Source organism: Miscanthus floridulus, chromosome 18 (assembly GCF_019320115.1).
Source record: "Miscanthus floridulus cultivar M001 chromosome 18, ASM1932011v1, whole genome shotgun sequence".
Taxonomy (NCBI): Eukaryota; Viridiplantae; Streptophyta; class Magnoliopsida; order Poales; family Poaceae; genus Miscanthus; species Miscanthus floridulus.
Window position 1 is genome coordinate 80,792,960 of NC_089597.1, and position 17,635 is coordinate 80,810,594.

The 17,635-nt window shown below is 42.7% G+C and overlaps 1 protein-coding gene across 1 annotated transcript; it reads right to left on the reverse strand.

The window, feature by feature from the left end:
* Positions 1–1,257: 1,257 nt before the first annotated feature.
* LOC136521914 (protodermal factor 1-like) lies at positions 1,258–2,528 on the reverse strand. Its single transcript, XM_066515687.1, has 3 exons — positions 2,310–2,528; positions 1,989–2,142; positions 1,258–1,857 (listed from the first exon to the last, which is right to left on the reverse strand). The coding sequence occupies exons 1-3, from the start codon at positions 2,413–2,415 to the stop codon at positions 1,530–1,532; spliced, it is 588 nt and encodes a 195-aa protein (XP_066371784.1). The 5' UTR covers positions 2,416–2,528; the 3' UTR covers positions 1,258–1,529.
* Between the last annotated feature and the right edge of the window lie 15,107 nt (positions 2,529–17,635).

Below are 17,635 nucleotides of genomic sequence, written 5' to 3' on the forward strand. Positions count from 1 at the left end.
CAAAAAATTTGAAATCTTTGGATGAAGCTGATCTTTGGCTGCATTGCAAGAATTTTGTGGAAACATTTTCTCAGGATAACTCATCCGATGTTGAGATCAATGATTTTTTTTCAGAATTAAAGGTGCTACAAGTGACTTTGCCAGATTCTTTGATGTCAGCGCTTGAGATTCTGGAGTTTGTTATAACTACAGATTGTTATCCAAATGTTTTAGTTGCCTATCGAATCCTCTTCACTGTACCCATGACTGTAGCTTCGGCGGAAAGAAGTTTCTCAAAATTAAAGTTGTTGAAGAACTATTTAAGATCAACTATATCACAAGAAAGGTTAAATGGATTGGCTATGTGCACCATCGAAAGGGATATCTTGGACACTATTGATCTCAATACCGTCGTTGATGATTTTGCATCAAGAAATGCCCGAAGAACTATCTTTTTATGAGAAGAAATGTATATTATGGAGTTCTATTCTTCGTTAAGGTAATCATATTAGTTTTAATCTATATTGTTTCTCGATAATTATCAAATATGTTAAATTAAAAATATATCACTAGATTTGTTTTTGCTTTGTATTAAAAATTAGCGCTTATATATATTATAAAATTTATATATAGTTTAGAGGCCCTCGCGACGAGTTTCTCATAGGGCTCTCGAAAACTTAGGACCGGCACTGGCCAAGTGGCGGAGGCTGGGCAGACGGAAGGCGAGGGCGGTCGGGGCCAGCAGCAGGATGGGGATGGCAGGTGGACAGCTAATTGGCAGCAAAAGAGCAGTGCGTCGTGTTGCGTTAGAGTTGCAATGGTTGAGCTGGCGACCGGCGAGGCCACCCGCCACCGGGATGACTGGAGTGGAACTCGGTGGGGGAGCTTGACCGGCCGGCGTTGTTGCGAATACCATGGTGCGCGGGAGGTTGAAGAAAGCGCTTTGATTATAGAGTTTTGTTGACACATATATACGTGATCTAGCGGTGGATGAACGTCGCTCGATCGAAATAATGTTGGTAAATCTAACACCTGAATTTTAGCACCTCCTCTAATTACATGATATAACGAACACCATACGTACTTGCGACAACTAACTTAATGCCTCTTGTTTGAATTTGGACAGGCAAAAACAAGTATGGACAACAGGGAAAAAGGAAATCCTTACGTAGATGTGTAGTTGTAGCCATGTACAACAGCCAGTAGTGCTGACGACAGAAACAAGCGCGCGAGCGCCCGTGCATTTAGTAAGACCAACGACCATTTTCACTAGCAAAGTAAGCAATCAATCCGTCATCTTATTTCTTACATCAGGAACAACGACAAGAAAGCAAGCATCACTACTGAACCAGACAACGAGACGCGGCCTGGCATCATGCATCATCATGGGAAGACGACGACACAGAGACGAAGGCAACGCTGAGGAGTGAGGACATACATATGGCATACACGTATGGACCTGCACACCCATGCATCATAGAGACTCAATTATTTAAGAAACACTACATAGGTTACGTTATGCGCTGATGATAAGAGACCGGCCGGTCTAGCTAGTAGTGGCAGGCGTAGTTGGCCTTCTTGAACATGGCGGCCTGCGCGACGGCGGCGGCCTTGGACGTGAGCGCGACGGCGATGCAGTCCTTGACCTGCTGCGTGCTGTAGGCGTACTGCTGCTTGGCGGCGACGGAGTTGAGGTAGGCGGCGGCGCCCTCGCGGAGGAGGTCGCCGTAGCAGTCGGTGCGGGTGTTGCACAGCGCGTCCTGCAGCGTCTGCAGCTTGCTCCCGAAGAAGGCGCTGCACACGTCGCCCAAGGAGCCCAGGATGCTGCCCAGCGACCCGATGCACGAGACGATCGCGTCCGGGTGGCTCTTCCAGTAGCTGCACGTAGCAGTACTCAGCAAATTGCATTTTCATGCATATTTCATATTTGTAGTAGGAAATTTATATGTCTCGATTCTCGATGCATAGAAGGCGGCATGCGATGCATAGCCCGGTTGTTTGCTTCTTACTCGCAGGTCCCGGTGCCAGAGTAGACTGGCGTCGGCGTGTAGCCGCCGCCTCCGTACCCGCCGCCACCGCCGCCGCCGTACCCACCACCACCACCTCCACCTCCACCGCCGTACCCGCCGCCGCTGCCACCTCCTCCGTACCCACCGCCACCGTCTGTTTGGACAAAACAAAACAATAGACAGCACGGCACATGATTGTTAGCTCATCAGCAGCAGACGGAGCACAGGACACAGACGACACTAGACACACATGCATGCGTTTGTTACACTATGGAAAGGGAATCATATATTATATAGCAGATTACGAGACACAGCACGTACACTTCTGTTCAGCAACGTGATCTCCCTGCAGGCCCCTGCTGCCTGATGAGCACCGAGAGGCTACGCCCACCAAGAGGACGGCGACAAGGAGAACCTTGCCGCTCATCTTGCTAGCTCGCTTTCCTCTCCTATCCTCCCGTATGTTTCAGATTGAAAAAGACTAGCGACTGGAAGAGAAAGAAAGAGAAGAGCACCGGCAGATGCTCAAGCGAGTGTGCACTGGGACACTGAGCCTGCAGGGTTTATATAGAGGCGCTGGGCACCGGCACTTGCACTTGAGCCGTGCCGCCGTTGCATGCGCCGTGCGGTCCTGTGGCATGCTGCCACGGCTTTGTAGAGTAGTTGGCTGGCATTGAACGCCTACTTGGATCTATGACGAATTCTCCAGGATCCACGGGCGATTGATTTGGAATTCTGTAACTTCGCGTCTGAGTCCGTTAGTGCACCGATTCAGACAATCAGTAACATTGCATTCATCAAATTAGAAATAGAAGAGGCATGTGCATTCAGTAACAAAATATGCCTGGGAAATTTAAGTTCATGTGTAAAGAATTCTGATAATAACTTTTGTAATGGAGTACAAGCTGGTGTGTGCATATTAACTTATTGAGAACCATATGCGGGTGTGCCGGTGTAGCATTCTAACGCAGACTGCTTTCATGGCAAGAGACGACGGGCCGCTATCAGCACTAAAATGGGTGTCGCTCCGATCCAATTGAGCAGATTAAATTGCTTTCGGCGCTTGCCACCTACTCGACGATCACTGTTTGTATGTACCACTTCATTAGATGCACGGAGCGACACATGGAGTGTGCACGGCGAGGCCTCCAAATCTCCAATTGCTAGCCAAGCCAAGGTATGTAAGTAGCAACACGACGGCGTGTTCCTTTATTAGGAGCTCCATCTGTGCATTGCGTGCAGGCTGTGTTGTCCGTCCCAGAAACAATACGCACAGTGCAGGAACCTGCCGGCGTGATCCAAAAGTAATTAAGAGAATTGTTTATTTCTGTGAACCTGAAACACGTACGTTAGATATTTGAAAACAAATAGAGGTCGTCGTCGTCGTCGTCGTACAGACAGAGTTTTGACACAGCAAAACAGGAATACCCCATATCATCACCATCACGAGCTAGCGACGGCTAACAGCAAGCCAATCAGGGCGGCGACGCATAAATACCAGCGTTTAATGGCTTCAAATACTACATATGCTAGATGATACCCCGCGCGTTGCTGCGGGGATTTTGTGGCATTGCAGATGATCACAAATAGAGGCATATTACTTTGTTTCTTCATGATTTTAGCTCAAAGTATAAATGGCAAACATTGATCCATCTTCAGTAAAACCTAACAAAATGCCTATCAATCAAATCCATATCTTCATAAAAAAAATACACGTATATGCACATTCTGCGGTAGCGCTGTTTCTCATGTACCATCTCGGTTTGGAGACCGTACTTGTAGTTTAAATTTTGTTAAAAAAAAAAAAGCGCACACATAAATAGATATAACAGATCGGGTATCAGTTGGGTGACCCAACAGATCGGGTATCTCCTATTTAGTTATAGAAGATTGCAGAGAAAACGTGGCTGTCTGTCTGGCCCGTTGACGCTGACTTGCAGTCTACCTAGGTCAAAAGGGGTGTCTTAATCTATGGAGATGAGTTCTCATGCGGTACCGAAAACATCCGATGGAGATATCACCAAGTCTCATACATCACAGATTCACAGTGACGGAATGCATGGCAACAAATTAAAATAAACTCATGTCAAATGTGAGATGTTATATACTCCTATGCAGAACCCCGACCATCTGACGGAGGGAAGAAAGGTTGGTGGAAAAGAATCATCGATCTGCCGGTGAGTCCATACCTGCGCGCGCAGGCAGCAGCAGCATGATTTGCTTGGGACAAGAGCCATGTGAGCTTCCAAGCATTGGCAGAGCAAACAGTTTGGAAAGGCCAGCCAGCTACCAACCAGGAGATACTCTGAGTCTGAGGCTATAGTGATCACGATATAATGTATTAATGCTGCCCACTTTAATTCAAGATCAGGTCTATCTATTTGCAAGGAGATTCCGCTCAGCATTCGGAAGGAACCAGAAACAAACTTCGGGGGCAGTCATCAGTAGTTAAACAGCTATGTCAGGTTGTATAACATTCAGAGATAACCCACTTGAGCATGTGGACCAGCAGTGTATCATGTTTAATGCAATTAGTGTTACTAATGAGACTTCATATGTTCCTGTTGGTGGTAGTGATGCTCTCCAAATAGGTCAAAGTGAGGATGCTGCTGATGCTATCAGTGAGGATGGTGGGACACCAAAGGTCACACCCACTTTAGACAAACGAGTTCAAAAAAGACCAGCCCCAATTTAACTTCTGAAAAAGAAGAAGAAGACTTTTAGAGATCAATGCATGAGTGAGGCGTTTAGTGGATGCATATGAGAAGGAACAAAGTAGTAAACAGTCAGTCACTTCACATGTCATTGATCATGTTAGAGATGAGGTTACTAAAATGATTGATCAAGTCATTGAGGATGGTGCTGAGGAAGGGAGTGATGAGCACTACTATGCCACACAACTACTTATGAAGAAGGAGTATCGTGACATGTTTAGTACTTTGAAGACACCTAGTGGGAGGTTAGGATGGTTGCGAAGGGCATGGGAAGGCAAGAACAAGAATTAGTGTTAGATTGAGGCAGTCACATTTATGTTTTATTTTCCAATTCCTTGTGTGAGACTATTGCTATTTTTCCAATTCCTTGTGTGAGACTATTGCTATTTTTCCAATTTGTTGTGTGAGACTATGCTATTTTTCCAATTCCTTGTGTGACACAATAATGTTGTTTAATTTGCCAACTTCCTTGTGTGAGACAATAATGCTATTTATAGTTTGCAAAGCTTTGGATGTGAGAAAATATCTAATTGGTGGATCTTTTTGTCATAGATAATTATGAGTACATCTAGTGCTTCTAGTGAAATTGACTCAGATGATGATGACTTTATGGTGGCATACATTGCTTTGGAGTGCATGGGCGGTACAGGTAGAAAGAAAGCTAAAATTCCTATGACAATTCCAACTATGACTGGAATCCATTGGGTTGAGATCACACTCCAAAATCCAACAGAATGCTATAACATGTTCAGAATGAGAATGTCAACTTTCCTACACCTTCATGACACCTTGGTAGAAAATTATGGCTTCAAAGCAACACTACAAGACATGTGTGGTTTTTTGACATTCTATCTATGTCAAAATATATAGAATTAATGTCACAACTTAAGATTTATGACCTCCAGTTGACGAAAATTCGAACGTCAAAAAACCAGGGTCATAAATTGATTATGTGACGTTTGTAAATTTAATGTCACAAGGTTATGACATTGGATTTTAGTGTCATATAGGTTTATGACTTTGGTTTGTTGTCACAAAATCTTAGGCCTTGCCATATGGGCAAATGCCACGTAGGATCAAAAGCTGACATGGCAAGGGAAAAAACGTCACAAAATGAATTTTGTCCTGCTAAAGCCCACATAGCAAGCAGCCTCTTCATGGACCACAAGCTTGTTTTGACTGATAATGCCTGGCCCATTATTTTATTTTCGTTTTTTGGCCCATTTTTTTAGCCCACACAATTTCAGCCCGTCCAATTTTTTTAGCTTGTATATTTCAGCCCATATATTTTTTTAGCCCACATATTTCAGCCCACACATTTATTCAAATGAAATACATATACATTATGTAAGGAAACTGAAGCCTAGGCCTATTTACTTTGGATTTTGGTGTTTGATGACCAACACAACCAAATTAAACTAATGAATTTGCAAGTGATTGTTTTATAGTTCAATATGATGCAAGACGTGACTTGGACGAAGGCGACGTGATGATCCGATGATCAACACCACAAGCAAGACCTTAGAAGCACAAGAGAAGACCCAAGATATCAAGCAAAGTCCAAGCACGAAGATAGGAACCAAGCCGTACGCAAGATCGCGAAGAAACGAGCTCACAGAAGTGACCGGACGCTGGAGGAAAGTGACCGGACACTCTGATCAGTGGCTCAGCAACAGCAGGCGTCAGCAGCAGCGACCGGACGCTGAACAAGCAAAGCGACCGGATGCTCTGATGGCACTGTTCATCAGTCCGACAACACACTCAGCAAGTGACCAGACGCTGGCGGCAAACCGACTGGATGCAGGACAGCAGCGTCCGATCAAGTACAGAGAGGTTCCAGAGTGACGAAATTGCGACCGAACGCGTCCGGTGGCAAGTGACTGGACGCTGGCAGCGTCCGATTAGGACGACTCCAGCGTCCGGTCAGTAGCAAAAAAGCGGGACTTCGTCCCCAACGGCTACTTTCTCAGTGGGGCTTATAAATACAACCCCAACCGGCCAAATGATAGGAGTAGAGCTGAGGAAACATACCAAGGGTGTTGATACACCATTTTAGTGATCTCCACTTGTATAGTGCTTAGTGTTTTATTAGGTGATTAGCGTAGGTGCTTTGCGAAGTGCTTAGGTTGATTAGACCACCGCTTATGCGCTTGCTCTAGGTTTAGGCCTAGTGTTTAGTGAGGTTTGCATACCTCTTACCACTCGGTGCTTGCGCGCACCATTGTTGTACATCGGAGGGGCTTGTAGTCTTGCAAGATCACACCAACCGCATTTGTGGTGTGGCCACCACCGTGTACCAGAGGGAACAAAGCCCATGACATTTCAGCCAGAAGCTTGATAGTGAAGACGGCGGGGAGCATCCCGGAGAGGCTTTCCGAAAGGCATGTCGGAGACTCACTTACGCATGGGGAAGGCCCGAGGCTATTCACAGAGTTACCCAATAAGGAGCTTGGCTCTTTGCGAGGGATTCCTTACGAGGGGCTCCAATGAGGACTAGGGGGAAGCTTGCGCGCTTCTCGATACCTCAGTAAAAATACCAGAGTCGTCGACGGGAGTTTGCATATCTCTACCTTGCTCTTTAGGTTCCGCATTTACATTGATTATATTACTCCTTTTACGGTAGAGATAGCAACACACTAGCAAAACTGTAGTTGCACACTTAGATAGTTTATCTTTTGCATAGGTTTTGCTAAGGGTAGAAAAAGAGACCATAGTTTAGAGTTAGAATTTGAAGTTGCCTAATTCACCCCCCCCCCTCTTAGGCGTCACAGTCCCCTTCAATTGGTATCAAAGTCGGTTGGCTCAATTTGGACCTTTGGGTTAACCGCTAGTGAGCCGACGCTATTTAGAGTGGTTGGGATAGATACCTCTAGGTCTCCATACTTTGACGGCACTAACTTCCCCTATTATAGAGCTAGAATGGCTTGCTACCTTGAGGCGGTAGATTTGGGAGTTTGGAGAGTCACTCGTGACGGGATGAAACCTATTAAGAATCCCAATAAACCCACAAAGAGTGATGAAAAGGAAATACATTTCAATGCTAGAGCTAAAAATTACTTGTTTGAATCATTTAGCATAGATGTGTTTAACCAAGTATTCACTTTAAATACGGCAAATGAAATATGGTTAAAACTCCAAGAGCTCCATGACGGCACATCTAATGTCCATGAGCAAAAACATTGTCTAGCTAAACAAAATTATGATTCCTTCAAAATGAAAGATGATGAGCTTGTTCGTGATATGTATTCTCATTTGAATCTAATTATCAATGAGCTCCATTCTATAGGATTAACAAAGCTAGATGATGCAGACATCATGAGGAAGATCATCTCCGTGCTACCACAAAAGAAATATGCAAGCATCATCACCATCCTTCACAACATGGAGGACTTGAGCACCATGACCCTGGCCATAGTCATTGGCAAGATAGTGGCATTTGAAATGTCACGCAAGATGGGTCAAGAGGAAGCCTCTTCATCAAGCAAAGGCAAAGCTCTTGCATGTGGCAAGAAAAAGAAGATGAAGGGCAAGCAAGTTGAGACAAGTTCAAGCTCATCAAGTGAAGAAGAAGATGATGATGATGATGAAGATTCAAGTGATGATGATCAATCTTCCTCCTCCACCTCCGACCTTGATGAAGAATCAATCAAACTTATCAACAAGGTGGAGAAGATGATCCAAAGGCTCAATGTCATGGGTGTGCCCATCCAAATTCAAGATATCCTCTTCACTAATCAAAGAAATGAGCAAAGAAAAAGAGGATGTTATGAATGCGGTGAGTTGGGGCACTTTATGGAAGTTTGTCCAAACAAGCCCACACCCAAGACAAAGAAGAAGGCATACAAGAAACAAGCCCTCACATCAATAAGGACATGGGATGATTCTTCAAGTGAAAAAAAAGACCATCACAAGAGATGAGGGCGCAAGCACTCATCATCAAGCTCTTCTCGTGTGTGCCTTATGGCACAAGGTAACGAAAGCTCATCCTCTAGTGAGAGTGATAGTGATGATGAAATGCCTTCTTATGAAGAAATTGTGCAATAAAACCTTAATTATGCTAAAGTTTGCACTAGTCAACAAAAGAGGCTCGGGAAAATAAAAGAAAAGCTAGATAGTTCACAAGAAGCATACAAAAATTTGCTTGAACAATATGAGAATTTTGCTAATCTTAATGTTCAACTATCTACTAAAATTGAGCAACTTGAGCCTAGTGCAACAACAAATGCATGCACAATCAATGATGAGCAACTTGTAAAGAAAAATGAAAAATTAAAAGAAAAGTTAGCTAGCTCACAAGATGCTTATAAAAGTTTGCTTGCTAAAATGGAAACCATGTTCAAACATTGTGATGAGCTAACTAATAAAGTTGCTAATCTTGAAGCCGTTAGTACAACTCCCACCAAGGCATCTAAAAAGAAAAGCTCTATCTTTAACATGTCTAAAAAGGATGCCTCTACTTCTTGTAATGATTTATGTTTAAACTCATCTTTGTGCAACTAAGTTTGTGTTGAGAAAGTTGTTGTAGATACATGCACACAAGAGGTTGCAAAGGAGAATGAGCAACTCAAGCAAGAAGTAGCTCGCCTCACCAAGGACTTGACTCAAGTGAAAGGCAAGACGAAGCAAGTCCAACTTCATCAAGATAACACTGTCAAGGGAGTGAAGAAGCTTGATGAAGGACAAATCGTGGTTTGCTACGTGTGCCACAAGGAAGGCCACAAGTCCTATGAGTGCAAGGTGAAGAATGAGGGAGGAGCAAAGAAGAAAGAGAAGAAGCAAACAAGCAAGCTCTCCAACACCTACACCAACAAGGTGGACAAGAAGGCTTCCACACCATACTTGCTAAAGAAGAAGAAAAATGATAAGGTGGTGGCCTCAAGGTGAACAAGCAAGCCAACAATGGGGTCAAACATTTTTGGGTGCCAAAGAAGATCATTTCCAACATGAAGAGCACCAAGAAGGTTTAGATCCCAAAAGAGAAGTGAGAAGTTCAATGGATATCGGGGAATTTGGAGACTTGGCAAAGTATGGATGCATTTTATGGGGTGCATCATGATGGCCAAAATCATTGCTAAGTGGGTTAGTGAATACTATGGACCCAAATTCCCCTTCCCATGTTAGGTAACTAGATTCAATTTACTTCAATTGGTATTAGATTTAAATTTTCCTACAATTGGTATCTTTTAGCATCTAGTTACTCTTCATGCCTAGGTTCGCATTTGCATTCTTGTATATTTTGTCATGCATACACTAGGTATTTCATATGGTAGGCTTGCTCGGTTTCTTTCTTATTCCTTGGAGCAATCCTACATGGTTTTAAATTGTTTAGGAGCACGGCACATAGCGTGTCCTTCAATTGTTCATCTAATATGTGCCAAAGTCCAAATTGTAGATAACTTCTCCTGAATATCGCCTTCGAAAATGACCCTCACATTCATGTGATGTCATCTTTCAAGTGGTGTTATTGATTCTAAAATCAATGTATATGTTTCCTACAAGTATTCCATACTTGTGTGCACAAATTTAGGGGGAGGTTACTCTACAAGTTGGATGTTTTGAGACTAACACCTTTTCAAGCTTATCATGTGTAGTAGTCTCATTGCAAGGAAAATGAAGTCCCCGGAGTTAAGCATCATACTTCAAATATCCACCACCGATTGCAAGTGGTAGAAATCAAATTGGTTTCCGCATGTGGAATTTCTAAACCAATATCATCATGTTGATTTCATTTTGAAATTTATATGCTTTCTTCATGCATTATATAGATTAAATTCCTTTGAGCAAAAATTTGCCAATTATGCATATGTTTTGCCTTCTATCATATGAATGCATATATTTAGGGGGAGCTTAATCTATATAATGTGAGAATCAAATTTTGTGATCTATTTCACTCTACACACAAAGGATCACAAAGTTTGACCCTCCCTTGTGCTACTAATGTCTTCCTTTTTTGGTGTTTGATTCCAAAGGGGGAGAATTTAGAGGACCAAAAGCAAGCATTAATTTGTAGTAATGGTCCAAGAAAGGGAGGATAATGGATTATGGATTAGCCGATGTAATGGGGAGAATTTGTAGAAAGCAAGGCTTAAATCCGTAATACCATATGGGGACATTTATAAGGACAATATGAGTTTTTATGTAGTCTTAAAAGTAGTATCTTTTAGCATCAAATAAGCTTGCCCCTTGCATTGCATCCTAGCAAGTAGATACGTTTTAAATTCAAAATTTTTATTATTTGCTTGCTTTGGTCGTGTTGTCATCAATCACCAAAAAGGGGGAGATTGTAAGAAAAATGGACCCTAGGCCCATTTACTTTGGATTTTGGTGTTTGATGACCAACACAACCAAATTGACTAATGAATTTGCAAGTGATTATTTTGTAGTTCAATAGGATGCAAGACGTGACTTGGACGAAGGCGACGTGATGATCCGATGATCAACACCACAAGCAAGACCTTAGGAGCACAAGAGAAGACCTAAGATATTAAGCAAAGTCCAAGCACGAAGATAGGAACCAAGCCGCACGCAAGATCACGAAGAAACGAGCTCACAGAAGTGACCGAACGCTGGAGGAAAGTGACCGGACGCTCTGATCAGTGGCTCAACAACAGCAGGTGTCAGCAGCAGCGACCGGATGCTGAACAAGCAAAGCGACCGAAAGCTCCGATGGCACTATTCATCAGTCTGACAACACACTCAGCAAGTGACCGGACGCTGGCGGCAAACCGACTAGACGTAGGACAGTAGCGTCCGATCGAGTACAGAGAGGTTCCAGAGCGGTAAAATTATGACCGGACGCGTCCGGTGGCAAGTGACCGGACGCTGGTAGCGTTCGATCAGTTGTTCGCGGCTCCAATGGTCGGGACGACCGGACACGTCCGATCAGGACGACTCCAGCGTCCAGTCAGTAGCAAAAAAGCAGGACTTCGTCCCCAACGGCTACTTTCTAAGTGGGGCTTATAAATACAACCCCCAACCGGCCAAATGATAGGAGTGGAGCTGAGGAAACATACCAAGGGTATTGATACACTATTTTAGTGATCTCCACTTGCATAGTGCTCAGTGTTTTATTAGGTGATTAGCGTAGGTGCTTTGCGAAGTGCTTAGGTTGATTAGACCACCGCTTATGTGCTTGCTCTAGGTTTAGGCCTAGTGTTTAGTGAGGTTTGCATACCTCTTACCACTCGATGCTTGCGCGCACCATTGTTGTACATCAGAGGGGCTTGTAGTCTTGTGAGATCACACCAACCATGTTTGTGGTGTGGCCGCCACCGTGTACCAGAGGGAACAAGGCCCGCGGCGTTTCGGCCAGAAGCTTGATAGTGAAGACGGCAGGGAGCATCCGGGAGAGGTTTGCCGAAAGGCACATCGGAGACCCACTTGTGCGTGGGAAAGGCCTGAGGCTATTTATGGAGTTACCCGACAAGGAGCTTGGCCCTTACGAGGGATTCCTTGCGAAGGGCTCCAACGAGGACTAGGGGGAAGCTTGCGCGCTTCTCGATATCTCGGTAAAAATACCAGAGTCATTGACGGGAGTTTGCATATCTCTACCTTGCTCTTTAGGTTCTGCATTTACATTGATTGTATTACTCCTTTTGCGGTAGAGATAGCAACACACTAGCAAAATCATAGTTGCACACTTAGATAGTTTATCTTTTGCATAGGTTTTGCTAAGGGTAGAAAAAGAGGCCATAGTTTAGATTTAGAATTTTAAGTTGCCTAATTCACCCCCCCTCTTAGACGTCACAGTCCTCTTCACATTACATCCATCCACATATACATTACATCCATCAGATTTTTAAATGAAATACATATACATTACATCCATCAGATTCAAATGAATCAACATCACCACATATGATTGCAATATCACAAGCATTCCACAAGTCTTAAAATGCAATACATATACCTTACATCCATCTACCAATTCAACATACATCCAGTCTTAAATTTTAACTTGCTGCTACAGCAATCGCAGCACAAAAACAGCAGCAAGACACCAGCAGCACAGCGGACACAAGCACAGAATTATCCTGCTGCTACTGTTGTAATTTCAGTAATCATTATGGCAGCCACAACACAAAAACAGTAGCAAGACACTAGCAGCACAGCGGACACAAGCATAGAATTATCCTACTGCTACTATTGTAAGTTCAGTAATCACCAAAATAGCATCCTTAGCCTTGCAGACATAGATGTCACCAAAATATGAGCCTAATTGAGTTGGAGAGCTTACGGCTGAGCATCAGGTGATGCAAACTTGTTGCCAAACAAGGTACGAAGGAAACCTTAGATTTCAAGGCCTTGTTGCTTCAGCTTCTCAGTTTCTTCTTCGTTCTATCCTAGTTGCTGCTTCATTCTTCCTTGTTGCCTCTTTTTGATCCTCTAATTGCTTCTGCACATTAGCCAGCTGTGATCGTAGTCCTACTGATCCCATCTTCTCAGCTTGCAATTCACTCTCAAGCTCATTTACGCGATCATTCATTGCAGCAGCTTTGGCATTTCTCTTTATCGTTGCGGACTGCATGCCAACACTGCAAAGAAAAGTTGATTTTGGCATAACATGAGCTATAGCTTGAACAGGAGTCTTCGGATCTTGCCCTTCTTCTGTTGGTTGAGCAACATAGGCCTCCATTTTGAGCCTAGCAACAATAACACCAAAAAAGTCAGATTTTAGTGCTAGTTATGTATGTCTAGAACTGATGTCTATATGGAAAGCAACATAGTGGAAGAAATGGAATGATGTCTATAGAATGGAACCTTCTATGCTAATTATCTGTGTCTAGAACATATATGTGTAATCATGTCTATATGGAATAAAGATCTATGCAAACATTTTTATTTTGTACTGATCTATTGTGTTGTTCATCATAGTAAGAAATAGGGAAAGGTACTCACAATGGCATTCTTCGCTTGCTCATTAAAACCTGACTTGCTGCTACAGTGGGTGTCCTTAAAAATATCAATCGCAGTTGGTGGTGCATCCTTAAATTTGGTTTGCTTATGAAATTACATACAAACAAAAAAGTAAATAACTGAAAGCATGTGAAGAGTTATTTGTAGCAGCAACAACATAGTAGTAGCAACATAGCTCCGAGATCAGTACAAAAGAACAGCAGACAGTAGCATTGAGCAACATACAGCAGATCAGTAAATAACAGTAGACATACAGTAGATAGTAGCATTGAGCAACATACAGCATATCAGTAAATAATAGAAAAGTAAATTACATACAGCAGACAATATTTTCCATGCAACAAGCACCATTTATGGACACATACAACCTCCAGTATCAACTAAAAATCACAAAAGTTTGTAAAGATGCAGTGATTTATCTTACCACGACATAGCATTGAGCAACATAGCTCCGAGATCCTGTCATCTGGTGGTACTGAACTAGCTCATGGCTATCTTTGTTTTTTAGACATTTTTCCTATACAAAGAAAACATTAGTGGACAGACAATCCATATATTTTGTAAGGCAACAATTTTGATAGATATTAAGGAAGGGTACCTTGTGCTTTGGGTTAGACCACATGTCCACGAGTTGTATCCACTGCATGTCAGTCATAGTGGACAGCGGTGAAGTTGTTCTCACTGCATTTGCTGGTATGCCATTGAAGTATTGCTTCTTCAGCTTGTATCTCATCTATCGCGGTCCTTTTTTGAGCAAATCAGAAAATGCATCTTTCACCGGCACAACATCTTTGTTAATGGTGAATTGACTCTGGACAAGAGCATGCACATATCGTTAAACATCATTCAAATGATGTTCTGGGAGTGTGCGGCAGCGGCAGCGATAGCAATAGCAAGCAGTATAAACAAGTGTCAACTCTAGATTATGCAGCACTATATTACAGAATAATTTGAATATAGAGATAGACAAAGTGTATGATCAGCAAGAAAAAATACACAAATTGAACCAAGATCACTAAAAGAAATGACAAAGGATGAACACTAATTGAATTTCTGAAAATGCAAGAAGCCACATATCTATTTAGTAATTCATAAACCACAAAAAAATATGTTCCTAGCAGCCACACATTTTTCTAGCTGCAGCAGCAAAGCAGCTCCAGAAACTCTCGAACCAAAGATTTATAACACTGATTGATTGAATGGACCCTTTATAAGCATTGTTTGTTCTAAAAATGCAAGCAGACACATATAGTTATTTTGTGCACAGACTGTTATGCTCTTTTGTGAATTTATAAGCACTGATGTTGCAACTAAGACTCAGATTTAGACTAAAACTATGGTACTAGAAATTTAGAAAATACTAAAGCTTACACCACTTATTGTATAGTTGTAATCCATAAACCACAGAAAAATAGGCATCTATTTAGTAGCCAGGTTACTTACACTAAGTTTATCATTGTAGTTTTTAACAAGAGGTTTGACAGCGTCCTCCTTATAATGCTTCCAGTGAGTGAAGATTGGGACATGGTCCCGTAGAATAATACCAGCCTCTGATGCTAGTTTTGCAGCTTGCAAAGGCTCCTCTAGCCGCAACTTTCCTTCAGAGATGTTCACTAGGATCTTGTCTCTTAACCCTCTTGAAATCGTATCCAAATCTCTGCCTAGGTGTCTTTTGGTGATACATCGACCTATCATGGAATTTGGAAAACAATTAGAGGAAATCATAGACCCATTAATGCAAATAAATAAATCATTAATAGTGGAGAGAGGGTACAATCACTTGCCTTCAGTAGAAGGCTCATTCTGGTTGTTGGACCGGGTATTATCATTGGCAGCCATCAGTGCATCTTCTGTGGAACCAACTTATGGGTCTGCTGTTGGAACTTCATCAGCTGAGGCCAATTCCCTTGTCCTCTGCCTAGTAATTCTTGCTGGTTCGTCTTGCCCCCACTCTCTTTGATGTTCTTGCCGAACTCTTCCTAACTTCAGGTTCCAAGTCTTGCATGGCCTCCTACATGATACAACAAATTACAATAGAATGAATAACTCTGCATATTTAACACAAATGACTAAGCTTTGCTCATGTACTGCATATTTAACATAAATGTTGGGTTGTCATCATGTACTATATATTTAACATAAATGTTGGGTTGTCATCAAGGTACCTTATCAAATACTCCTTGTTCAACGTCTTCACCGGCTTCAGGATGATACAATGAGCCAGAGTCTTCATGAGTAGAATTAGTGGCCATTGGTCTTGATTGTTTTAGAATATTTGTTGCCTCTTGTATTCCAAGACTGCGGAACACCCGACTGTTCCGCATCACTTATTCCATCTTCTACATCTCATATTCAGTCAGTGGAGCCTCTGTACTTGCACGAGAAAAAGAAATCATAGTAAATTAAGCATGTGAGAACACAGACCATGTAAATTAAGCATGTGAGAACAAAACCTACAGAGTAATGTACCATTAAGAATTAGTACTGAAGTTTGACAGTGAAATATGGAACCAACTACACAGCCTTGTCACTTACTGAAATAGATTTTGTGCTAATTCTAAAAAAAGAACATGCAACTATTTACACATTTAATAGCATTTCTAGTAGCCTAGTTAGTCAATGAAAAAAAAGAGTGTCTCCCCACAAAAAGGTTCGCTTTACTGAAGGTAGCATACAGCTATATTCAACCATGCTAATTCTGAAAAGCCATGACAGAGCATATAACTAGTTAGCTTAATCAGAAAGGGAACCAACTATCTCCAAATTCCTCGCCATGACAGAGCATATAACCCCCAGCCGCTACGCTATGCCTCGTCGCCTAGCATCCCTGCAACCGCGCCGGGCGCCAACGCTGGCTCCTCAAGGCTGTAGGGCAGGCCTCCCCTTGCAAATCCCCAGATTTAGGACAGGAGCCTCGGCCACAGTTCCCCGCCATATGGATTGCAAAGTAAGAGGGGGAATTCCACAAGTTACCTTCTGGTTCAAGTCTGCTTGAGGGCCAGGTCTTCGGTTTCCGACCAGGAGCCATCTTTGTGAGTCCAGGAAGCCAGGAGCGGAGCGTGGAGGACGACGTTGGGGGCGCAGGGCCTCTTTGGCGGCTGAGGGCAGTGGAGGGTGGCGGACCCTCTTCGGTGGCTGAGGCCAGCAGGGCCAACGAAGTGGCGGCTGCTAAGAGGAGTAAATTGGATTAACTAGGTTTTGGGGGAGCGGTGAGCTGAATAGGTCATGGTAAGGGGTAATTTTACTGTACTATCCTTGTGCATTGTAGTATATGTCAGGATAGAAATGACATTTTGACTCCAAAATTTTTGGTGTGGCACGGAGACATCGCGCCACTGCGCGGCTGCGCCAGACATCCAAATTTTGGTGCGCGCGCTGCTTTCTTTATTCTGTTTTCTTATTATTATTACAACTAATAAATAATGGTACAAGGATAATAGAAATATGGCGCACGCCCTGGTTTTTCCTCTTCATGATTGCATCTTGATGTTTAGTTTTAAACTATAAATTTCAAAACGCGTTTTCATTGTATGATGTGTTTTCAATGTACAACTGATAGGAATAAAAGCATGTAAGTGATAGAACAAAAATCATTGTGCCTAATAAAAGTCATGTTAGGAACAAAAACATGATTAGTTGTTTTCCAAATGATTGTGTAATCAATTGTGTATACTACATTTTTTCACTAGAAACTATTCGTAAAGTCCAGGGAGAGAAAATGGTCCCGTTCGCTTCGTTGAAAAAACAAGCCGAAACATTGTTCCGGCTGATTTGTTGGGAGAGAAAAACACTATTCTGACTGAAAAAATAAGCTGAAAGTACGAATTATAAGAGAAGCGAATAGGGCCAATAAGAGTACTACTCAGAAAACAACTGCGACGTGTTCGATCGTAGAGTAGTACTACTTTGACAAGAACCGCGACGTTGTCCGATCACATGCTCAAGATTTTCCACCCGTTGCAATGCACATGCATGTGTGTTAGTACTAGTACCACTGTCGTTGCACCACTAGGCCCA